This window comes from Macrotis lagotis, chromosome 2 (assembly GCF_037893015.1).
Source record: "Macrotis lagotis isolate mMagLag1 chromosome 2, bilby.v1.9.chrom.fasta, whole genome shotgun sequence".
Lineage (NCBI taxonomy): Eukaryota > Metazoa > Chordata > Mammalia > Peramelemorphia > Peramelidae > Macrotis > Macrotis lagotis.
This window is the reverse complement of record NC_133659.1, coordinates 314,629,501-314,655,771: the sequence shown is the minus strand read 5'-3', so window position 1 is coordinate 314,655,771 and position 26,271 is coordinate 314,629,501. Positions and strand designations below refer to the sequence as shown.

Here is a 26,271-nt window from a genome sequence, read left to right as displayed (position 1 = left end):
TTTGAGACCATCTGGTCCAACAGCTTCATTTAAGGAGAGATGACAGGATCATAAAGTTAGAATTAGTAAAGGTGTTTAATTTGGGGCAAGTCACTTCATTTCCCTGGACCTCAATCTCCTCACTTGTAAAATGGTCTCTAAAATACATACATATATAAATGTATACACACACACACACACACACACACACACACACACACACATCCCTTGAATATATGTGAGTATATGTAGGTTTATATGTGTATGCATATGCATATTTTAAATATATTTTAAGTAGGAAAATCACCTTGTCTGTATCACATATATAAATTTTTACTGTTCAAACTATTACTAGTGTTTCCATCACATGTTCCTTATAAAGACCCAAGAAACCATCTGCATGAAGGGAAAATGAAAATAAAACAATCACCTCCTCCATCTCTTCTTCTTGCTCATCATCACTCATGGCAGTTTTAGCAACATTTGGAAAAAATGATTGTGAGCTGTCCAGTAATTTTTTCCCAATATTTATAATCATCACTGCAAGCTCAAATTCCTTCCATGATCGCAGCACCTGAAAAGAAACCTCTATCAATTATTTTTGAGGGATGCACCTGGGTATTTTCAAGTAATGGGCATCATTTTCTTCTTTCCAAAACTTTAGAAGACACATAAATTTGGGGAGTGAAAGAAACGATGACACTTTTAAAAGGATCAGAATTACTAATAAAAATTCTTCAAGAATTCAGTTCCTGATTCCATTTGTTGGCAATCAATGAAAATTAATCTGCATGACTTTACGAAACAGAACCGTATTATGTCCTTGGGCAGAACATATTCTTCTGAAATTCAATTCTGCTAAAAGTATTCACTACTACCAAAATTATGTGGGCTTTATTTATATGGTGCTTTAAAATGCAAAAGATACTGACTTCCCTTCTTTATCATATTTGATTCTACAACGACCCTGGGAGGTGGGAGGAATTATTTTCTCAATTTTACAGGTGAAGAAATTTAATCAGAGTGAGTTTTGGAGATGTGCAAGGTCATAGAGCGCTGGGCCTAAAGTCAGGAAGACTCCTCTCCCTGAATTCAAATCTGATCTCAGATGCTTATTAGCTGGGCAAGTCACTTACTCAACTCACTTGACTCAATTTTCTCATTTGCACAATGAGTTGAGTAAAGAAATGGCAAGCCAGTGCAATGTCTTTGTCAAGAAAATCCCAAATGAGGTCAGAGTCATACATGCCTGAAATGAATGGATAACAAATAACAACCAGGAACAAGTTGATGAATAACTGAAGCAGGATTCAAACTGACTTGGAGGACGGTGCTGTTGCCTACTCATCTTGTAAAGTTTGGGGGAGAGAAGTTTAGTAGAGATTTAGAACGCAGGATGAAAGACTTCCTAATTCTCCTCTTGCAATTCTCAACCACACAGGAGGAGATATATACTTCCCTGCTGCAGACCCTTACCCTCAACTGCTACACCAGACTCATTCCCAAATTGAAAAGGGAATGACTCTCTATGGAAGCGCCATAGACAGATGAAAAGGATTTCCTGTACCACTTTGGAAAATTCCTCATGACATATAAGCCCAAGAGGATCCACCCAGTGCACAAATTCTCTTCCTTCTATTCCATGTCAAGCCATGACAGAGGGACATCTTCAGGGGCAGGGGAGTCCAGGTTGTCGATCATGAGCTCATTATGAGTTGGACCAATCATGGAATTGTTGAGTCAAAGTTATTGATGTCAGTTTAAGGAAAGTTGGAGCATAATTTCATGAGGCAAACAACTTCTAGGTTGAAAATCATGGTAATTAATAAACTGATGCAGAAGAAAAATGTTTTATGCTAAAAGAGATTAGATGATTTCCCTTTCCCTCAGTTGTGGCTCGCCAACATATCTGGATCTGATATTTTAGATGTGGGATTCTCTTCCCCCTTATTTCTAGCACATAGTAATGAAAGGGTGTGCAAACATTGAAGGGATTTCCTCTTCAGAATCAAGGTGCTGGGGACCATGGAAGGAGCAATGATACTTCATGGATTTGCCATGGGATTTCATCAGTATTAAAAATTTCTCAATAAAGGAATTTCAGCCTCTCTGAAAAGTTTATTAGTCCTAGAGAGCTGCCTGGGCCACCCAAAGGAGAGATTGTACCTGGGGCTCTTTGGTTCCAAGGCCAGACCTCTATTAACCTGCCTCTCAGAAACTAAAGGGGAGAAACAGAGATATTCAGCTCAAACATTTCCAGAACATGAAAAATGCTGTGACAAAAATTAATGAAAAAAATTAAAGATGGTGGATCACAGGATTCCCAATACACCTGACTCCTAGCAACTTGTCAAAAATCCATTACCACTTAGTAAAGACAATTTGAGGAATCCAAAGATGATATCATTTTTATGTCCTTGAAAATGGAAGGTAGGGCAGTTAGGTACAGTGGATAGGGCACCAGCCCTGGAGTCAGGAGGACCTGAGTTCAAATCTGGCCTCAGACACTTAATAATTACCTAGCTGTATGACCTTGGGCAAGCCACTTAACCCCATTTGCCTTGTAAAAACCTAAAACAAAACAAAACAAACAAAAAAAGGTTCCAAGAAGAGCCAAAACAGGTCTAGAACAGAGGTATCAAATATAAAGGAGTCTAAAAGTCTCATGTTTCCACAACACTCCCAAGTGTGGCCTGAATCACACTGAAATAAAACTCATAAATATTTAACAAAATAAATAAAAAAGACATTATAACATTTTAAAATTTCAACAATAAATGATCCATGGGGATCCTTATGTGCTAATGAGTGATCTGATGTGCAGAAGTGTTAATTCCGTGGTCTATAATGAGATGAAACTTGCGTGATGAATGGACAGGACTTGGATTTAGGCTGATTTCTATTCATATATTGTCTCTAACACTATCTGTGAAACTATAGGGAAGGTATTTAACTTCTCATTAAAAGAGGATAATAAGAGTTGTAGATACCTCCCTGCAGGGTTATTACAGAACTCAAATGACCAGTAAATAAAGTTAAGCACCTACTGGATGCTAGGAATCCTACTAAACTAAACACTGGTGATACAAAAAGAGGCAAAAGCCAGTGCCTGTCACAAGGAGCTTACTAGGTAACATATGTAAAGTACTTTGCAAATTATAAAATATTATAGAAATGTCTGTTTTGTTATGTGTTTGAAAGCATATGTGGGACAAGATCATTTTGATTTTAGAAAGAGCTGGAACTTTATGGTGCCTCTAGCATTTCTGAGATAGTCTGGCTAATTTCTAAAGCTATAAAGCTCAGAAAAGATGCCAAACTCATTGGTGGTGCGAGTTTCCTCATTGGGAGAACTTTATATCAATGAAATCACAGATCTGGACACAAAAAAAAAAGTGAGAGGGAGAGGAGAAAGGATACCTGGACCTCTTAAACTCAGTACTTCACTATACTGTATGATAAAAAGCATTAAAAAATGATGACACCATTAAGACCAAACAGATTTACTTGGTTTTTGGGTGGGGGGGAGGAACACTGAATACTTCTATCATGGAAAAATAATGTTTCCTGTCAAATTGATTACTTCCAACAAATTCCCTAGCCCATATCCTCTTTGCTATATCTTTCTCTTCCCTCCCTTCTTCCTCCTCTTCCTTCTCCCACTGATGAAAAGATATCTGTAGAGTTTGGACCTTTTATTCAACCTTCCAGTATAAGGATTCTTTACCTTTTTGTTATCCTGGACCCTTGACTGATCTCATGGAGCTTATGGATACCTTCTCAGAATAATGTGAATAAATGCGGGCAGTTAGATGGACAGAGTGGACAGAGCACTGAGCCCAGAGTCTCTGGAGGTTCAACTTTCAGAATTCAAATCCAGCCTCAGAAACTCACTAGTTGTGTAACCCCGGACTAATCACTAACCACTAGCTGCTGTTTCCTAATAACAGAACCTGGTTAGCTGGGTTGTTGTGAGAATCCAATGAAATAATAACTACAAAATAATAACTACTATTATATAGTCCCTGAAATATAGCAGGCACACCTCTAGCTGGCCAGCTAGCATTGACACCATCACCTGTCTCACCTTTAGCATAACATCTATATAGTAGGTAGGATATGAATGTGGTTCACTTTATTATTCTTATTATCATATGCATAAAATACAGAGGATTACAAAGAAAAAACAGTTACACTGAAATAGTTATCAAAATATGTTTGGAAAATATGTAGGCTGTAGGTTTAGAGTCCTTACTCTGGCCAAATGGTGTCAAACTCAAATGGAAACAGGTCCCACTAATCCTACTTTCATCTGAAGCTCCTACTAAGCCCAGTTCAGGGGTTCACTAGAAGGCCCTACATCTGGAGAAACCAGTTCAATACCAGACCTTCTCCCACCCCTATTGCCCTGTTCCAGTCTATTGTCTCCAAGCCAGATTCAGCTTGAGAAGTTTCTTCACTTACTAACAATAAAAGGGAATATAAACAGATATTGTCAAAATTATAAACTCCCCCCAAACCCCACGATCTATATGCTTATACATAGTGCTGGTATTGACATGTAGTTATTTTTTAAAACATGCTAAGTTTTACTTAGAAAAGTATCACAATATTGCTATCTCTTATACGTTATGTTAATTCCTTAAGGACATGATTTCTCTCTCATCACATTCAATTTGGATCAATGTATACCATGGAAACAATGTAAAGACTGGCAAATTGCCTTCTGTGTGTGGGGGGGAAGTAAGATTAGGGGGAAAATTGTAAAACTCAAAATAAATAAAATCTTTTAAAAAAATAAAATGCATAATAAAAAACAGAAAAGTATCACAATATCAGCTGCAACTTGTCAGAAGATTCTTCATTTCATCCTATATATTTTTCTCTTTAATTTTTTAATAAGGGAGGTCACTTGAAGAGTAATTTCAGAAGCATTTTAATCAGACTGATTTCGTGAAAGGAAGAAGTGTCATTTGTTACGTTTTGAAGAATATCACGGTATCTGACTGCACTTTCTAGAAGAAATTTCTTATTTTCTCAATGTATTCACAGTTCTTAGACCCCTAGGTCACATCACCAGATGAATACCTTTGTCGTGTAATAAACAGAACACGCAATCATATGCTGGATACTCTCAAAATTCCCCATCTGCTTCTTGGGAAAGTTAACAATTGGGATTTCTTGCAAAACAACCAAACACTTAATTAGAATCTGAAAAACAAAAGTATGGTGTTTTAAAAGATTTTATATAAAGATCATCTATAAACAAATGTCCTACTTAATATATATGAGTTGTAAACCCAGGATATAGGAAATATTTTGCGGTTAGGTATCATAGCAGGAAAATCAACCAACAGCTCAGTTTTCCTTTTATCTTCTTTACTTTGTATCTTGTGACCCAAGAATTCACATTTTATTACCATCACAGGGCTATGGTGACAGATAGACAAGAGCCAAGATGGTAGCCAGTCAATGAAGCTCTCTGAGAGGTTCACTGGCTAGTCATTCTGATGACTTTTGGCCAGAGTAGCCAAAGGTAAAACTTTAATTTGGGCCTTACTTTGTATCAAGGGACACTCTAGCCTAGGCCACCCAATAACTAACAACTGACTTAATTTTAAATAATCAAGAGAAACAAAACAGCAGGTCTTTCAAAGGTCTGCTATAGCCATATGCTGCCAACTATTGGATCCACCCATAGTGGAATGGAATATGCCAACTAGTTTCACTGGGCTACCACACTGATTGATTTGAGTTGGACCCAAAAAACTTTCCATATAGAGGTAGCTATTACTATAAGGTGACTGGATTCTTAACCTATGGTTTATATTTTGATAAAATTAGTTTCCATGTAATTCTATATAATGTATTAAATTTATTGTCTCTGATTCCAGAGTTTCAAAGCCAGGGGTATCATACAGAAGTTATAGAGAATAAGATTTTTGGTTCAGCATAAAGAACATCTTCCTAACCATCAGAGGTGACCAAAAGTAGAATGGACTATTCCAGAAAAAGTGAGTTCTGAAATGGGAAAAATCAATAATCATTGTCTTGTTCTGGTTTTTTTTTTTGGTCCTGTTCTGTTCATCATTTATCAGCTATAATTATTAGGAATAACTGAAAGAAATAACTATCTTATTTTTAGTAAAGACATAGTCCCAGGTAGGTAAAAAATAATAGTCTGTAACCAAACCATGATGTAATCCCAGGAAAATACCTGTGTTGGTTAATGTAAGGAGTGTTAACTATAATCATTCAAAGGAGTCTAACAGTAGAACAATAATCATTATAATAGTCTGTGACTAGTATCTTGATTATATTCATTGTTTTTATATTAAAAATTAGTTGTTTATCTGAGTTTCCTACAGAAAAAAAGCACTCTTTTTTCACAAGAGTCTGCTTGAAGTCAAAGAGAACAAATTTGCATTAATAGCAGTCTTTGTTTTCCTTTTCACCAAACAAGAATCAAGAAAACTATAAATATTAATGGGTGGACTGCAGACCTCTACCTTTTCTTTCTTAAACAAAGGTAGGTTTCTCTGCCCAGAAAGCTTCCCAACTTTTTTTTAACTGCTCCACATCACTGAAAACATTCAACAGAGCTGAATGACTACTTGCTGGGGAACTTGCAGAACACATTACTTGCTCAAGAGTTGATCACTTCCACAATCCCCTCCAATTCTTAAGGTTTTATAATAATAGGATGATCCAAGAAGAGGAGGAGGTATTTTCTGAATCATAGTCTCCTCTATTCTCCAGAGGCCCCATTCTTCAACACTGAATTGGTGGAGGTCCTCTCAGACCCCTGTACCAGTACTCTCTGTTTGCCAGACTGGAGAAGTATCAGCTCACAAGAGAATGAAAAACACATTCAAGAACACCAAGCAATAGTTTCCTCTCACTCCACCACCCCCAGCAGTTTGTAGTCAAAATTCTCTGGGTCCAGACTGAGCACACTCATGTAAGTGGTGCTACATGAAAAAGAGCTATATTATGGGAAAATCACATGAGAATAATTCAGGCAAGTCATTTCCTCAGCTCCTAGACTGTTTTCCCACTTTCATTCTCCCCATCTTCTATATCATCCCAATACCACCACCAGGTTTCTTGTTCCTATCTAATCTCCATCCTATAAAAGGAACATTACTTCTTTTTATTTAGTTTTTCCCAAGACATCCTCCATTATCAGCTGCTCTTACCTGGATCACTGGTACCAGAACAATATTGTGAAAGATTAGAGGGGCCAGGAGACCATAGCACTGAACAACAGCTTGTAGAGAATAACTCAAATCATTTAAGTAGGTACTGAGTTCAATTGCCACTAGCATTCTCTGACATTCGGTTAATCTGTAAATCTGTTTTAAAAAAGGGAGGGGAAGACATTATTACTCAGCCACAATATCTGTTTCTTCAATCACTCATCTCCAAGGGAAAGAAGAGAGCTTGACGGCTCAGCATACTCCTTAGCTATTGTTCAGAAGAAAAGTTAAATTAGAGAGCAACCTAGTGGGTGGTGGCACAGGGCAGAATTGGACCTCGGATCTTCCAGATTCCAGGACCAACTCTCCATCCACTGAGTCACCTAAGTGCTCAAAAGATGCAGCAAAGAGCAATTCAATAGGGACTAGTGGATGATGTTTAATGGCAGGAAGAAGAAAACAGCAAGAATTCTCAACTGCCATATGTGGGTAAATAAAATGGAGATAAATTTAACTTAAGGATCACGGTTAGCTAAAATTTTAAACTTTTTTCAAACATTTATTGTTAAGAAATAAGCACATGTAATCTAATTTTCTTTTCTCTTTAATAAGTTTTTATTTATATCTTTTAACTTTAAATTGCTTTGATTCTTCCTTATGTCTCATTTCCCCTTCTCCTCCCCCTCCCTTCAGAACAAAAGGGTTATCAGAAAGGCTATTTTTAATAACAAAAAAGAAATAAAGAGAGAAAGAAGAGGGGGGAAAGCATCACAATCAATCCTTTTTTCTTCTATTTTCAGAATTTTCCATTAATTCTAGCAGCTTCTTGACTTTTCCTTCATAATCTGTTCTGAATACAATCAACAAATTTGACATTATATGCAATGTTCCAAACCACTGGACTCCCATCTTGCCAAAGGAGTGGGTGGAGGGGGAAATGGGTTCTCTCATCTCTTCTGTCAAATTGACTTTCTTTGCCCATGAGACCTGCATATATAGTAAACATGGTGGAGTAGCCTTATCCCCCTAATCATTCTTGGGGACTCAATAAATAAGAAGTTTTCTAGTTGGTTGCTTTGGGGTTAAATGGTAGAACTTGAGGCTTTAAAGAAAGGAAAATCAAAATTATCATTTGAATTCACTTACTTGTTGACAGGTGAAAACCTCATCTCCCCTAATGGTATCACAAAAGAGTTTTTGGTCCATAATATTAATGTTACTCGTTATAAAAACACATCTGATAAAATGATATAAAAGAATCGATGAAGACTCTGTCAAGATATCTGCATGTAACCTACAAAATAGAAAAGCAGGAAAGGGTGACTACATGCTAAAACACAGTCTGGTCCAATGTGTGTGCTAGGTTAATGATGTCTCTCAAGTAACAGATTTCAACAAATGCCCCTTGGGTATACATGCCAAGAGGCCTACATTGTGATTAAAATGCCTGTACTGGGTGACAAGCACACAGCCCACGTGGTCAAGTCATTAAGAGAACCTCCTCTCTCCTGTGAACAAATTCTTCCATACCCTTCCATCCTTTTTCCACCTCCTAAAATACTGACTGTCAACACTACATCCTTCAATGACCCTCTGAAATATGCAAAATTCTTTGCAGAAATTGAAGTGGAGTAAACCTATATATAGGTGGAGAATTTTCATATATGTTGTCCAGTTTTTGAATGAATTACTAAAAGTTTGTTGCTTGTTTTTTTTTTTTAGTCTTCTTCCCTGAAATATTAGGACAAGAGGAGCGTTGATCATCTTTTCTTTTTCTTTTTTAGGGTTTTTTTGGCAGAGCAATGGGGTTAAAGTGACTTGCCCAAGGTCACACAGCTAGATAATTAGTGACTGAGGTCACATTTGAACTCAGGACCCCCTGACTCCAGGGCCAGTGTTCTGTTCACTGTGCTACCTAGCTGCCACCACCCCCCACCCCCCGTCATATCTTTCATTGCTTCTGGATGTTATTCATTTCTCATTCAATCATTTCTCATCTTACCATCTTTATACCACCCACTTTCTTTTACCATTCTGAACTCACTCATTCTTTTACCATTCTGAACTTAGTCACATAATAACATGCTAAATAACTTTCCAATTTCCTCAGTGACTTCATCTTCCACTTCATCTGCTAACAACATTTTCATGATTCCAACATTCATGTTGAGCCTTCTACCATACCAGGCTTATCTAGTTCTATGACCACCACTTCAGTGACTTTCATTTCCATCCCATCTCACAACCCACCCATATGATAACACCTGAGATTTTCACTCCTCTTCCAAAACCTTGAGCTACAAACTTCTCCAACCACAAGCTCCTGTCCTTGGGCACCTCTCGCTCTCTCTTCTCTCACAATGACTGCTACTCTCTTGATAGCTCTCTCTCCTTCAAAAACATCTTATACAGAACATTTTACTTGTCTTCTACATAGATATATGTATGTGGCACACTGCTGCCCTAGAAGTATTTATCCCATTGACCTTCTACCCTTTCCAAATCCCAACTTGCCCATTTTCGCTATTACTATTCCCAGACTGTGATGTGACACAACCTGACTGGGAACCACTATAAGGTCAAGCCATCTAAACTCAATGTGGGCTTCATGACTTTCCAGCAATCTGTACATTAATTTAATTGACTTTTCCCCCTATTTATCAGCTTCTGCTTTCCCATTAGTCTCTTCATTTTTATCAGCTATTAATGTACTAAAAATATAGAGCTCAGATCTGAATTTGCTACAATTTCTTTTCTCTCCCTTGTAAAAGCTTTTTTCCTCAGCCCACTCTCCCTGAAGAAGAATGACCTATCACCCCCCTCCAGAGTTAAGGCCCTACAAGTACACTCTTGATCTAATCCCCTCCCACATCATCTCGGACCATATTCTACTAATCACCTCCAGCCTTTCTCTCTTCATTATTTCTGTTTCTATAAATTCAGTTGCATTCCCTACTACTTCCCTAGTAACACTCCATGTTCTAGTTAAGACAGTCAACTTACCATACTCTAGGTATTTTACTAGACATTAGGTAAAGAAGGCAAAAAAATAAGGCCCCTGATCTCAAATGGGGAACTGGCATGTAAACAACTATATACAGCCAAACTATTTCTTTCACCCATATGGCCCCATGCAATACCACTTTTCTCACTGTATTCCATCTGACTTGAATGTGCTTGACACTCTCCCTAATTTCCATCTATTAAAATACTTCCTGCTTTCCAAGATCCATTTCCAATGCTCCCACCTTTGGAGAGTTTTCTTTGCTATGTCAACCACCTATGATTGTTCTCTACTTTGATAGAACTTTGTACCATTCTTATGAAATTTATCATATGTTCCTTTATACATTCTTCCATCCAATTCCTATCTGCCCCTGCCTAGTTGAAGGCAAAAATTAGGTAGTTTATAAGACCACCTTCTTTTCTGTACCACTCTTAAAAGTAATCTTGACTCCTCCCCTACCTCAGCCACCTCATTTACTCATTTTCTCTTTATATTTTACCTGCAAGATAGCTGGGGGTCCATCATCAATTTTTTTAAAGTGGAAGTATGGTTTAACTGATAAAGGAAATTTTAATGAGAAGCATAGGGTCTCTGTTGAAAGTTCCTATTAGCAAGGCGACATATTCTTGACTTGAAGTCAGGAAGCCTTGAGTTCTAATGCTCTGCTAGTTACTTAGAAGCTACATGACCATAAGCAGGTCACATAAATACTTACAGCCTCCATTTCCAAATGCATAAATTGAAGGTAACAATGTCACTTCTCTCACAGGGCTATTCTAAGGTCCAAATAAATTTATAAAATGTTTTGTAAACCACAAAGCACTATGTAAATGTTGGCTCTTTATTAATGGCCATGTAGACTGGCACTTGGATCAGTACCTGCTCTGGAACTGGGGCAGTTGCCTAGGGTACCCTCTCCCAGGATGGATCAAAATCAGGACTTAAACCCAGACCATACTGACTATAAGGCCAGCACCCTATCTGCTTCATCATACTGCCTATCAAAAGCCATCCATTACTCTTATTAGTTTACAATTTTCAATGCAATTAGGTGAAAGAGAGTCAGACAAGAAGCTATCTCAATTTTAGGTCTTTTATATATAATTGTGATGACAGTGATAACATATGGACTTTCTAAAAGACATCAAAAGTATCAACAGGCCAGAACTCATACTTTACCCTCCCTTGGATTAAAGATACAGGGTAGCCAGGAGGAAAAAAAAATATATATATATATATATATGTATGTATGTATGTATGTATGTATGTATGTTCTGGAGACCTATTCCTTAAAGGAATACTTGGAGAGGAAGAAGCAGGATGGAAGAAGTAATGTTCCTTTGTCACTGTTAACACAAGTCTACCTAATCCTGAAACAGCCTTCCCTATCCTGCTCCTTGAGATTCAAGGTTCCCAGACACATATTTTGTTTGCATTTTCTACCACATTAAGTTTTATTCTCATTAATATTTAATGACATTTTTATACTTGGATCTCCCCATTTGACTTTCTAATGCTTCTCTGTGCTTCGTGCATCATTTCTCATTATCATAATGAAGTTTCTAACAAAACAAGTGTAGTATTTGAATGCATATTCTTCATTAATAAAGATATAATTGTTTTCCATATATAACAATTATTATGTGTCAACTATACTCATTAAGAAGCATTCTTAATATTAAAATTACAATAAACAATGGAACAGTCTCATCCCCAAAAACTAAATCTGCAATAGCTAAATCTATATTTAAAAAATACTCTACCAATTACCTGTGTGGTGTAATAGTTAACTTGCTGGTTAAAGAAATAATGGATGGATTTGCTGGAGAAGGAGTATAGACGAAATAATCCCAAACTGGTGCAAAGGCTTTCTTGGTCAATGAATGCTTACCAACTTGATAGGCAACCTATAAGACAAGGCATATTTCTGAAATATGATATTTTAATTTGCTTCATGGGCACAGATAATTAAACCTCACTTCTATGCCAGTTACTATCAATCTCTAATTTCAAATATAGTTGATTTAGTTTTCTGCTTTCCTCAGAACACCACACATTATGGTAACTATGTCAACTGGCAAGAGATACTAGCACATTTTAGAACCTCTTTCATTGCTAAATTACATGGAAATTTGAAATCTCTGAAAAAAAATATTTCAAATCCTCCTAAGCAAAATAAAAATCACATCTGAGCCAAATTAATTTCATTTCCATCTAACGCTGCAGTACATAGCATATATTATAAATATTGCTATAATGAACAATCTGTTCCAAGAGAAACAATCATATTTCCCAAACCAAAAGTATGAAATATAATTCATTCTTCCCTGGCTCTGACTGACACTTTAGGGGATTTCATAAAACAAAAGGAAAAGAGATGAAAAAGAGTAAAGAATTAAAAAGAAAAATGAGGAAGGGGACATAATATGTCTTATGCTTATTACCTGGAGCAATTGTTATAAACCCCATATCCACCTTTCCATGAAATTCTAATCTTTCTACTATTTAGGTAGAACCCCAGACATCTTTCTCAACTTCAATCTACTTTCCTCTGCAGACAATGGAACTTACTGTGGCTTAAGTAGGACCAAACCATGATTCCTTCTTGCTTTGAATAGCATACAGGTTCCCTGAAAACCAGAAGACCACCATGCCCTATGGTGTGCATAGAATATATAGCTTATCTATCCTAAGCTAGCCAAGGACCAGCTCCACAGAAATCACAACTCAGCAAATGAAGGATCAAATAATCAGATGTAGTGAGGTCACAGTTCCTTATAGTGTCAAATCCTATTATGACTTGTTCTCTTTAGTCAAAGTTATTAGAGCTTCATAGCTCTTTAATAATCTTCACTATTCTGAGATGAGGTTAGCATCTGATAAGTGGTGCTGGTTGGTTCATATAGGCAGCCCTTGACTGCCAAGTGGCCTAGAGAGGTGGAGCTATTATTCTATCTAAAAGTTGTCCTCAGGAATCACCAGAGTGAATCTAAGGCCACCTTAGTCTCCAAATAGGTCAGCACCATGGTCAGCAAGCAGCTTGATCCAATTTCTGCCTTCTGGCAGTCATAGTTAAGTAAGCTCCATTAACTACAAACCTTTTTTGAGTATGAACTCTTTCTAAGAAGAAACAATTTCCACGGACATCTATCTCCTCTAGCTTTGTGTCACTTGTAAATATGTTTTGCTGTCATCTGCCCCCCAATCATCCTCTCTTCCAGATTTTATGATATATATGTCTAAGGCAACCATCATCCCTATGAAATATCACCTTAATAGATTCAGTTCAGTCTTCAACTCTACAAATTCTTCCTGGATCTTGGCTCTGTCATCTAATGCTTTAGCTATACCTCTCCTGGCTTTGTGTCAGCTGAAGATTTGATAAACATATCTTCTTGGGCAAAACACATGAAGTAGGTTTTAACCTATATGTTCCAACTGTAGAGCCAGTGTTTTCTAACACCACACTACTGTGTCTGATTTTCCTATCTATCTAAGATTTACAGGCTATACTTTCAAGCATCTACTTTTTACATCATATCATCCAGTCTCCATAGAATTGTGTTTATAATGGTAAGAAAGATAGCATCTTCTAAAGGATCCTTCTATTGTGTAATCAAAAAGACTTCAGTATGGTTTCCATGTGGAGCAGTTTGCTAAATAGTAAAAAGTGAACCTAGTCACCTGTCAAATGATCTCAATTTATCCTCAAAAAATGATGTCCTCAAAATGCAAAACAGCTGCAAGTTTGGTGTGCTAATAACATTTAACATTATCAATTTACTTTCTGGCAGATATTGGACTGCAAAAAGAGACAATTTCCTGTGAAAAATCAGACAAAGATCAGGAACCTAATCTTTGTCTACAGGAGAAGTGGTCTTGACCAAAAAAAACAAAACAAAAGAGAACCCAAAACACAGTTTTCCTTACCCAATAATTTTCTTTCAACAAATAGAGGGATATGTAAAGATTTAAGAGGTGATATCCAAGTAAAGAAAATGACTAGCAGGGGTGGCTAGGTGGTGCAGTGGATAGAGCACTGGCCTTGGAGTCAGGAGTACCTGAGTTCAAATCCAGCCTCAGACACTTAATAATGACCTAGCTGTGTGGCCTTGGGCAAGCCACTTAATCCCATTGCCTTGCAAAAACTAAAAAAAAAAATGACTAGTCAACCAAATAATCTCATCTGGTATTGAAAGATTCCCTAGAAAGCTACCTTTGCATTTCATTTAAAAAAAATTTATAGCTGTGTGGCCTTGGGCAAGCCACTTAATCCCATTTGCCTAGCAAAAACTTAAAAAAAAATTTTTTTATTTTTATTTAAGACAATAGGGTTAAGTAACTTGCCCAAGGTCACACAGCTAGGTCATTATTAAGTGTCTGAGGCTGGATTTGAACTCAGGTACTCCTGACTCTAGGGCCAGTGCTCTATCTACTGAGTCACCTAACTGCCCCTATCTTTGCTTTTTTTTTTGTAGGTTTTATTTTTTTAATTTATTTATTTATTTTGAATTTTACTATTTTCCCCCTAATCTTGCTTCCCTTCTTCCACTCCCCACTGTTAGTCTTTACATTGTTTCCATGGTATACATTGATCTAAAGTGAATGTGATGAGAGAGAAATCATATCCTTAAGGAAAAAAATAAAGAATAAGAGATAGCAAAATTACATAATAAGATAATGGGTTTTTAAAAAACTTAAAGGTAAAAGCCTTTGATCTTTGTTTAAACTCCACAATTCTTTCTCCGGGTACAGATGGTATTTTCCATTGCAGATGGCCCAAAATTGTTCCTGATGGAATGAGCAAGTCCATCAAGGTTGATCATCACCCCCATGTTGCTGTTAGGAGGTACAATGCTTTTCTGGTTCTGCTCATCTCGCTCAGCATCAGTTCGTGCAAATCCTTCCAGGCTTCCCCAAATTCCCATCCATCCTGGTTTCTAATAGAACAATAGTATTCCACCACACACATATAACACAGTTTATTAAGCCATTCCCCATCTGATGGACATTCACTCAATTTCCAATTCTTTGCCACCACAAACAGGGCTGCTATGAATATTTTTGTACAAGTGATGTTTTTTACCCTTTTTCATAACCTCTTCAGGGTACAGATCCAGTAGTGGTATTGCTGGATCAAAGGGGATACACATTTTTGTTGCCCTGTGGGCATAATTTCAAATTGCTCTCCAGCAAGGTTGGATGAGCTCACAGGTCCACCAACAATGTATTGGTGTCCCAGATTTCCCACATCTCTTCCAACATTGATCATTGTCCTTTCTGGTCATATTGACCAGTCTGAGAAGTGTGAGGTGGTATCTCAGAGATGCTTTAATTTGCATTTCTCTAATAATGCTACCTTTACATTTTAAAGACAGATATTTGATATCAAATACCTCATAATTTAAATTTATGAATTAATCAACTTTGTAGAAATTTTTTTAGAAGAAAACAAGTTGGAAATGAGAAGGAATGAAAACAATATTACACATCATCACAATTAACAGTGTGCAAGTCAAATAAATTTGGGGCTGGTAGTATCACAAACTACCCTTTTCCCCCTTTGAGACTAGACATATTTCTTAGTGATGTCATCAGTGCACATGTACAGAGAGAAACAGCAATTAAGATATAATAACCAGAAAACAAAATCCAAAGTAATTCCAAGCTAAAGAGGAGTCAGAGGGCCAGGGTTCAAAATCTGCATGGTCCTCATCAAGTCATTTAACCTCTCTTAGCCTCAATTACTTCAATAAAACTAAAAAATTGACTACAAAATCTCCTTTTCACCTATAAAAAGGTCTTTTTCACCTACAAATCCTATGAAATGTTCATTTAATCTCAGATTTTTCCTCTTCAGATATTCCTTTATTCAATACTCTCTACATATTGATTAAATTCTATTTTTATTTTTCTAGTAATGCTATCAGTGTTTGTGGCTAAATAATTAAACTAATAAATAGAATTTCAGAAAACTTAGATATGATAGAACTTTGGAGGATATTGAATGGAAATAAAAAGAAATATACCTAATCCTCTAATTCTATGGCACTTTTATAAAAATTGACCATGTAGAAAGCATAAAAACTCACAAAGGCCAAAAAAGCAGAAATACTAAAAGTACCCTTTTTGAACTGCAATGGAATAAAATTTACATTCAATAAAGGGTCTTTGAAACATAGATTAAAAGTTTTTTGGAAACTAAATAATCTAATGCTAAAGAATGTGTGATTCAAATAACAACTCATTGAAAAAATCATTTTATTATTAAAAATGACTAGATTTTCCATCACAACCATGAATTACTAAATTCCAAAAAAAAAGTCATTTTCCTATGGCAAGCTCTCTGAGCATGAATTCTGACAAACTGAGCTAGCTTCGGACAAGTTCATCTTTGGGCATATCTTTTTTCAATTTGGTAGGACCTGACAAGATTGGGCAACCTTCAAGAAACTGCAATTGTCTCTGTGTCACAAAAAAAGACTTCAGAGTTGAGCATTACAAAAAATTCACTTGTTGAGAGGAAAGGATTCACATGCTTTCCTATCTTGTGTTAAGGATAAAGCTTTTGGAATTTGCCCATCTAAAACACAAAAGAAGAAAAAACACTTTTAGAAAAGGGAGAATTTGGATCATTCATATAAAGAAGTATTCTAGTTCCACTTCAGATTCATACTGACCAAGTGACCTTGAGCAAGTCACTGAATCTATCATTGGCCTTGGCAGCTTAGACTCTTAAGGTATAGAGGGGAATCGTTCTCTTGTGGGACTTCTTTATATCCGTCCCTAATTCTATTCCCTATGAAAGGAACCCTAACATTATTTGGATGGGTTTAATTTTTATCCATTTTCTATTTGTATCATGGTAAACTCTTAGCAGATTTTAGTAGATATCTCCTCGTTTCTCACCTGAATGCATTACTCTGATATTTTTCTGTCATCTCCATCATGTTCTGGGAAACTTAACACTGGTACTCAACCTCATCACCAGTCCCTTCTCTGACTGGAGAATGGGATCATGATCTCTAAAACTCCATTTATGGAGAGAGCTCAGATCACACATCTCATCTCTTACCTGACTTCTGTGTCCTTCACCCACAATGGGCACCTTCTTCCCCCTGTCCCTTTTAGCTTCCTTTTTATATATCATCTTCCCCATAAGATTGCAAGTTTCTTGAAAGCAGAAACTCAATGCTTAGCAGAGTCACCGGTAACATAGGAAGTATTCCATAAATATTGACTATTGACTATTTTGCTTTTTTTTTATCAGAAACTAAAATATCAAGAAGAATAAGAACTGGAATCAGGGATGGGCAGGAGGAAAGAAAATTTTTCACAACTTAAAAGCAGTCCTACCTCAGTCAGATATAACCGAGTAGTAACAGTAGAAAGTGGCGTGTAAATCAAAATTGGCTTAGTTGACTCTCCAACTGACTTCCCAATGAGTTCTCCATCAGAACCATAAGCAGCAACTGCAAATAGGTATTTTTCATTGGGCTCTAAACCAACAACTTCTAAAACTGTTTTATCATTAGCAGGCACCTATTAACAAATAACATGTTCGATTATATACATTAAGACAACATAGGAACTATTTTTTTTTAAAATAATTTAATAAAATACCTGTCTAAAAATAACCACTTTTTGGTCTCCTGTAATATACAATATCCCAAAAACTAAATGCAATTTTAGGATTTAATAGCTTAAAACTATGACTTAGGAGACATTTCATATAAATGGGAGATTACAGGTTTGAAGCAAACAGCAAATATCATTTTTCAAGAAAAAAACTAATCTGTACCAATTAGGAAACTTTCTAGGAAAATATATGCAATAGATAAGTGATAACTTTGACTTACTGGTTCTCCACAGTTTGGAAGACAGTAGTTATTCAATCTTACTTTTCCAAAACATGTTCCCACGCGACATCCCAAAATGGTGTACCAAGCAATCTTTCAAAAGAAAAAGACAGCTCCATCATATGCAGTCTAAAAAAGGTATTTAGCTTGTCTCATCTCATTGCATCAAGAGGAAATTATTATCTGAATAAGCATGCCATCAAGTTTTTCAATGAATTTTAAGCTCATAATGGCATGAGACAGCAATTTGCAAAATATTTCATTTATTTATTTGTTTGTTTATTTATGGTGATGGGGTTAAGGCCTTGCCCAAGATCACACAGCTAGGCAATTATTAAGTGCCTGAGGCTGGATTTGAACTCAGGTACTCCTGACTCCAAAGCCAATGCTATATCTACTGTGCCACCTAACTGCCCCTCAATCAATTCTTAGACAAAATAACAGATATAATGCTAGCTTGTTATCATGACTCAACTGGGTTCTGATTTTGTAAAAAGGTTTGATATTTAAATGTTAATACCTCTGCCAAGATATCAACAGGGGAGGGGGTGGAGGAGGAGCAAGAAAGGCAAGTTTTATCTATAATCAAATGTGTTATCTAACATATTAGTGCTAAAATATAAGACCTAAGCCTCATAAGCCACTTTGTCCTTAGGAAACATCAGGTTTGATTCCCCATTTCTCCACTCCGACCCCACATTAGGCAGTAGATGGCAGGAACCCAGAGAAAAAGGCAAACAGAGGGAAATTATGGTGATTGGTCTCTCAGAAGTTCTAACAGTGACCTGGTATTTGTCTTTGTGTGTCCCCTTCAAATCCACCCCCATCTCCATTACATCTTTTTTTTTTTTAGGTTTTTGCAAGGAAATGGGGTTAAGTGGCTTTCCCAAGGCCACATAGCTAGGTAATTATTGTCTGAGGTCAGATTTGAACTCAGGTACTCCTGACTCCAGGGCCAGTGCTCTATCCACTGCACCACCTAGCCGCCCCATCTCTATTACATCTTAAATAGTTCCACTGGAAACATTTGAAGCCTAGACCAAAAGACTCAAGGCAGAAGTCTAGGGGCAGAAGACTGATTTAAAAAAAAAGAGCTAAAATATAGTGGATTAGGGAACAAACTTTTATAAAAGATATTTGAAACCCAGTTCCCCAATTTCCCCAGTTTAAAGGTTATGGTATCATTACAGTAGTTATTATTGCTCTCAGTTTAAATTTTTAAAAAGATAATATCCAGAATTCCAGAATTAAAAATCTCTGCAAAACAATTTTCAAGTTTTATTTAGTTTATTGAAAATAACACAAAGTATGCTCTAATTATAAAGATAGCATATAATCAATCTATGTGAAGCTTTTTTAAATTCCATAACAACTTTAAAAAATAAGGATCAACTCCCATATATAATTCTAGGAATTTTTAAATTTTTTATTTTGTAAATTAAAGTGCCTTTGGAAGAGATTTTATAAGATTTTTCAATGGCTAATTTCTTAAATTATAAAATCCTCTACTTAAATAACCACATAGCACCATCTAGTGCTGGAGTCAAAGATTAATATTTTCTGGAATATGAAGAATCAGTAGATATAGAACTAAATGCTAATTCTCAAAAATAAATGTTAAACATTGGAGACTGATGTCCTCTACTTTCCAAGTATCCTGAAATTAAAATAATATGACAATACCATAATGGCTCCCATTTACATTGTGCTTTGCAATTTCACAATCTATAAGGCAGAGGTAGAGGTAAGGATTGCTATTCATTCTGCACAGTTTAGAAAGCTATGGCTTAGAGAGATTTGAGTGACTTTAAACATCAGCTATAATGTCTTCATTTTAAAGACGTGGTAACTGAGGCTCAGTGAGGTAATGATCATTCCAAGGTCATGCCACAAGAAAATGTTGGAAATCTTCAAAGTCTAATTCAATGATTTCTCCCACCTTCATCCCTCAAGGAAATGAAAGTACTTTGAATAAGACCTTGTCATTTCTGTCTTGCTAAACCTAGGCACCCAAATGTCTATTGATTGAATGATAATACTATGCTGCCAGTCACAACTAAGTGATTAAACTGAAACATGTCCAACATAAACATGAACAAAAACTTTTAAAATGAGCCAATGTCTCAGATACACTATTTCAAAATAGTTGAGTCCCGTTATTAAACACATTCATTTCACTTTAATTCAACCAATGAATTATCAATGAATCTACTATATCTAAGATGATAGTAATACAACAAAACAAAACATTCATTGTCTTTAAGAGACTTATCTTCTCCTGGGGATGGCATGCTATGCACAACGATAATTATAAGAAAAGTAGGGAATGATGGGATCAAAGAAGAAATAAGGGATTTCTAGAAATATTCAGAGACAGAGAACACTATTATCACCCCCAGAGGGAAGGTTTCATGGCAGAAGTGGCACATGAATTAAACCCTGAAAGAAGATAAGGAAAGTAAAAATATAGGCAGAACTAAGAAAGGAATATATACCAACCATGATAGATCATATGCAAATGAATGAATTCAAAAGAAAGGGTATGCTGAGTTTAAGTCCAATCTGGCTGAAACATTGAGTACATTTATGGGCAAAGGGATCAGTAAGGGAAGGAGTTAATAAGTAGAGGAGAGAGATGAAAGTTAAAAGAAAGAAGGAGGGGGCAGCTAGGTGGTGCAGTGGATAGAGCATCTGCCCCTGAGTCAGGAGGCACTGAGTTCAAATCCAACCTCAGACACTTAACCTAGCTGTGTGGCCTTGAGCAAGTCACTTAACCCCATTGCCTTAAATAAAATTTAATTAAAAAAAAGAAAGAAGGGGAACAATCAATAGGGAAAAACTGATGAAAATGGCAGAAAAAGAATGGAATTCAAGGCATAAGGAGAAATACTGACCTCAGCAAGAAGGGTCACCTCATTGTCAAATCAGAAGAGAAAGTTACAGAGAGGTTTTAAGATATAGAAGAGAAGAAATGAGGTACTCATTCCTTAAAGACTTCTTTTTCTCAGTAAATTAGAAAGCAAAGTCATCTGCCGAGAAAGACAGGAATGGAGCTATAGAGAGGTCATGAGTTAAGAACCTAAAAACTGAAGGGAAAACTGAAATACAAGCAAATAAATCTGTTAGTGCTGCACCATCAGGTAAATTGTTCTGTCCTATTATTGAACAACATTAAAGAAAAAAATCTATTTTCAGTTTTGAACCAGATGTTTAATATTATAATATTTGTTTAATATCATACTCATTTGGGAATGAGTAGTGCAAATCTTGAATATCTCAAATATTTCAGATATATATATGTATATATATATATATATATATATCTAGAGAGAGAGAGAGAGAGAGAGAGAGAGAGAGAGAGAGAGAGAGAGAGAGAGAGAGAGAGTTGGAGCTGATATTCATATAGAATCAACAAATTCTTTGTAGAAAAAACTTTATACGTTATCTGATGCTCAATGATGCCTACTGACTTTATGAGCCATGAGCATCCATCCACCAAAAGACTAGATCCACAGCCCCACTCCTCCCCAAAACTTCCAAAAGTCAGTGTGTGGATTTATTCTTCAAAACTACTCAATCTCCCCAAATTTGGGAGCCTAGTCGGTCAGTAAAGCAACAACCCTAAATATCAAGGAAAATTAATATTATATAGAAAAATTAGATATAGGATAAAAATATTGAGCATTAGTTGATGGGTCAGTGCTTGAAAAATGAGAAAATTGGGTATTTTTCAACATATTCAAGACTATTTTGAGAATAATCAAATAAATACTGCCAAAATAACCTTCATTACAGACACTGATAGCTCTTCTCATCTGTACTGTACTACAAATTTATAGGTAAAGAATTACCTTTTTGTCACAAATAAATAGAGCAGGTTTAAATGTCACTGAACAATGAGTTCTAGCAAGCAGTATGGGAGGAGGAGGGACCTTGCCAGTAGGTATTTTACCATCCTCTGCATCCTTCTGATATGAGTACAGGGCATTTTGTTCTGCTTCAGTCTTCTTAATTAAGGACAATGCTTCCTGCATGTAAGTACAAAGAAAGAAATATGAATATTACTGCATTGACACTTGTTTAGGTATAGATATAAAGATATAGATCCCTCTCATGCAGGAGACATTTTCTGACATGTGCAAAATATGGAAACTTCCGTTAATAATAAATACAGAAGTCATTGGTTGTTCATCAACAAAGTTAAGAATGATGACCAAGTAACACCATAAATGTTCTAATACATATAATATGCCTATATTTGTGGCAGCATGTTCCCTGTGATACATGAATCACAAAACTCTAACTGCATTTATCTAATTTTTTGCATTGTTAGTGTCTCATAAAATTTTTTTATAAATTACATTCTTATACAATTTTATTTGTATATTCATATAGTATATGTGCATATATTATATGCATATATTATACACACCTCTAAAAACTTGCTATGCCCTGCTTTTTTGTACATGGAATCAGCTGAAAGAAGGAATAACATACACATTCAGGTAAGAGAAGGATGGAGTGCTGACATAAGGGAGGTCTGATTGGGAAATATACTGGTAAGAAGAAAAATACTTTTGAGGAAGAGAGACAAGGTTTAGAGAGAGAGAGAGAGAGAGAGAGAGAGAGAGAGAGAGAGAGAGAGAGAGAGAAAGCAGGGGTGAGAGGGGATAAATGAGAAAAATAGGATGGAGTAAAATATACAATTAGTAATCCTACATGGGAATATGAATGAGATGAACTCACCCATAAAACAGAAATGAATGAAAAACTAGAACCCTAAAATATGATGTTTACAAGAAACACACTTGAAGCAAAGAGACATATACACAGAGTAAATGTAAAGGGCTAGAGGAGATTCTGTTTTGCTTCAGTCGATGTAGCCATTATGATCTCAGGCAAAAAAAAATTAGAACTAATAAAAAGAGATAAGCAAGGAAACCACATCTTGTTAAAAGATACCATAAACAATGAAGCAATAGCAATAGTAAATATATATCACCAAATGGCACAGTATCCAAATTCTTAAAGGAAAAGTTAAATGGGTTACAGGAAGAAACTAAAACTATATTAATAGGGAAACCTCAAATTTCTCCTCTCAGAGCTAGATAAATATAACAAAAATAAGAAAAGCTAGGAAGGTGAATAGAATTTTATAAAAGTTAGATATATTTTTCTCTTTGGAAAAATGGAAATACAAAAAAATATATACCTTTTTCTCAGCAGTCTTAACATCACACAAAACTGGTCATAAATGAGGTCATAAAAACCTCACACTAAATGCAAAAAAGTAAAAATACTAAATGTATTCTTTCCATCCTTTGCATCTGTGAGCTGAGAGCTCCTCCAGCTGCTGCTCCATATGGAGGTACAGACCCCATCCTGGTTTCACTGACCTCTCCTCTGGACTTCCTAAGTTTTCGACTGCAAAAATGTCTCACCTCATCCTTTTGTTGGCTCTCTTGCTTCACAATTTGATTTTAGATATTATTTTTAAATTGTTTAAAGGGAAATATTGGGAAAATTCAGCTGAATGACTTCTAATCTGCCATCTTGACTCCCTTGCTGATATATCTTGAGCATATTGGTGCTCCAATGATAACTGAACAAAGTTATTTCCCAGCTGTGTGATTTTGGGTAGGTTGCTTCCTTTCCTCTGGGTTTTCATTTCCTAATGTCATACTAGGGAGTTGGACCAAATGAAGGTCCCTTCCCCCCTCTAAACTCTAATCCAAAATCTTAAATTCTGAGTCTCATTAACAGAATACAATCAACAACTGATCACAGGGAGTTTGGGAGTGTACATCCACAACAACTCATCAGTCCCAACTATAAGAAGAATAGAAAAGTTACAATCTAAGGAAAGAGAGAAAGTGTTTACATTAATGAAATCATAATCACTTAAGAGTGTCTTAGAGTTGAAAAGGCAACATGGTAAGAGTGGCATGGAGAGCTGGACTAGGAAATGAGTGCCCATTCCACTTCAGATACTTATTAGCTGTGTGATCCTGTGTGACAAAGGTAATTCAGTTGCCTTTGATGCCTTTCCATTTCTAAAGGAGAGATCCTGTGGTCTTTTATTCTCCCTTCTGAATATTACAGACACATAAAATGATGTACTAATCAGGTTTCCATCAGCCTCTTGGGCTAAAAGAAGTTCTATCCGGGATACAATAAGTCATAATGACAATGACATTTTTCTCTCCATCTAATATCCAACCACCTACAATTCCTTCCTGCCTGCCCTGATAGTCAGTCCTAGAATACTTCTCCTCTACTTCATGCCTTGCCAGAAACTATAAAGGAGACAAAGTTTAAAAAACCCTCTATGATTTTAATCTGTGTCACCCATTTGGAGTCATCTATCTTGTCCTACTAGACAACCCAGATCCAGGACTCCTGATTCTCATTCTACTTTTAACTGAATTATTGATTTTCAGACTTGTTGACACGTTTCTAACTACCATACAAAGGATCCCTTATCTCTTCTTTGACCTCACTTTGAAATCCCTTTTATATTAATCTAAAAATAATTAGAGATGTCTAGTTTCCTATTTCTGTCATTTCATACTCAATTCTAAGTTCTTGCCCTCTGTGGCTTCTCCAGTGATAGTTCTAGGGTTCAAGGACCAAATGGGTTAGCAGGTGATGAAAGTGCATGGTTATAGAAGACTGTACCCAGATGAGATGAATAGACTAATAAGCAAAAGATAGTTCAAATCTTTTCACTTGGATGGTTTTATCCATCAGAAAAAGATACATTAATGAGCACAAAAGCAGATGGACCAGACAGAACCCATAACTAAAAGCTGTTCTTAGAGAATCAAATGATCAAGTTTATACTACAAATGGCATCTTCAAAAAAATTTAGATAAGTTGCAAAAAGGCACCAAGAGTAATTTTAAAAACCCTAATTTTTACAATGATAAGTAACAAAGAAAATAAGGAAAAAAATATTTCCTTGATGATTTGCCTTTAGGGAGACCATTTTCTTCACCTGCTTTATTAGCATCACTAAGTGATGGAATTTTCAATCCGGGACTTTAGAGGTCATCTGGATCAATCCTTTCTCATCCAGTTTTAAGAATGAGAAAGTTGAGGCCTAGTGAGGTCAAGTGACTTTTATAAGTTCGGAGTGATATATAGAAAGAGTATTGAATTGAGAATAAGAAGACCTGGGTTTTAGCTTTGCCCCTAAGTCACTGAGACTTGGAAATCATTGAAGGCAAATCAACATTTTTTTTTTTTCCAAACAAGAAGGGAGCAACTCTTGGGGATGGGGAGAGGGGCATAGAAGACATAATGAGGGAGAAAGTAGCATCATTCTCCTTTCTCCATTTAGAGGGGAGGTGTTTATTCTTCAGTCATTTTTCAGTACTGTCTGACTCCTCATGACCCCATTTGAAGTTTTCTTGACAAAGATACTGGATAGTTTTCCTTTTCCTTGGGAGAAACTACAATAGCCAATTACTAAAAACACAGTTTTTTCCCCCCTTTGTTCTATCTTCTTACCCAATCTCTCAAGGGGAGATCTAAAGAAAGATAGGATTAATAGTCTCCTTTACTCTGGGTATAGCTTCTCCACCCAACTGTATAAGACATCTAATCTAAGGTGAAACTCCCTTCTTCAAAGGCTTGGGGGGGTAAATTCTTTGAATAGATTGTCCAAATCTTCCAGTAACATAATTACAGTTCAGGTCCAGTCCCTCATCATAATATTCATTCTCTCAATAACTGTTAACCAATCAAAGTAGAGTGCCACCCTCAGGAACACCCCTTTTCCAAGGCATATAATATGCAGGGAGCCTGTGACTTTGTTTGGCATTGGTCTAAGAAAGAGAGGGTCAAATAGCCATGGGCATTATTAATAAAGGATTAACTCATGTATTTCTAGAACCTTATTAAATGTCACATCTTTCTCCAACTCATGTTACAGATGAGGAGATTAAGGCAAACAGGATTAAGTGACTTGCTCAGGATCACAGAGCTAATAAGTACCTGAAACCAGATTTGAACTCAGGAAGGTGTGTCTTCCTGACCACTGGCCAGGAACTCTATGGGGAGAAGAAATTCAGAGATCCAGAGAAAACTGTCAGAAATCACAAGGCAATATTTTCCCTGGAATATGTCTTTTACATAAAATGTTGGTTTTTCAGTGTAAAAATGTTCATTTTCAAAGGAAAACATTTGTTTCAACAGGAAACACTCATTTTAAAAAAGACACAAA

General features: G+C 36.2%; 1 protein-coding gene across 8 annotated transcripts in view; it reads right to left on the bottom strand.

The window, feature by feature from the left end:
• The window catches only part of CFAP54 (cilia and flagella associated protein 54), a 225,198-nt gene that overhangs the window by 148,200 nt on the left and 50,727 nt on the right, over positions 1–26,271 (bottom strand). For 7 of the 8 annotated variants that reach the window (XM_074226630.1, XM_074226635.1, XM_074226629.1 and 4 more), the window contains 8 exons: positions 21,896–22,072; positions 18,045–18,137; positions 17,542–17,727; positions 11,956–12,092; positions 8,325–8,472; positions 7,179–7,334; positions 5,068–5,190; positions 410–553 (listed from right to left, as the gene is read on the bottom strand). In XM_074226630.1, the coding sequence (XP_074082731.1) occupies positions 410–553; positions 5,068–5,190; positions 7,179–7,334; positions 8,325–8,472; positions 11,956–12,092; positions 17,542–17,727; positions 18,045–18,137; positions 21,896–22,072 (1,164 nt within the window). The remainder of the gene's footprint in view (positions 1–409; positions 554–5,067; positions 5,191–7,178; positions 7,335–8,324; positions 8,473–11,955; positions 12,093–17,541; positions 17,728–18,044; positions 18,138–21,895; positions 22,073–26,271) is intronic. The other variant, XM_074226633.1, reaches the window with a different exon arrangement.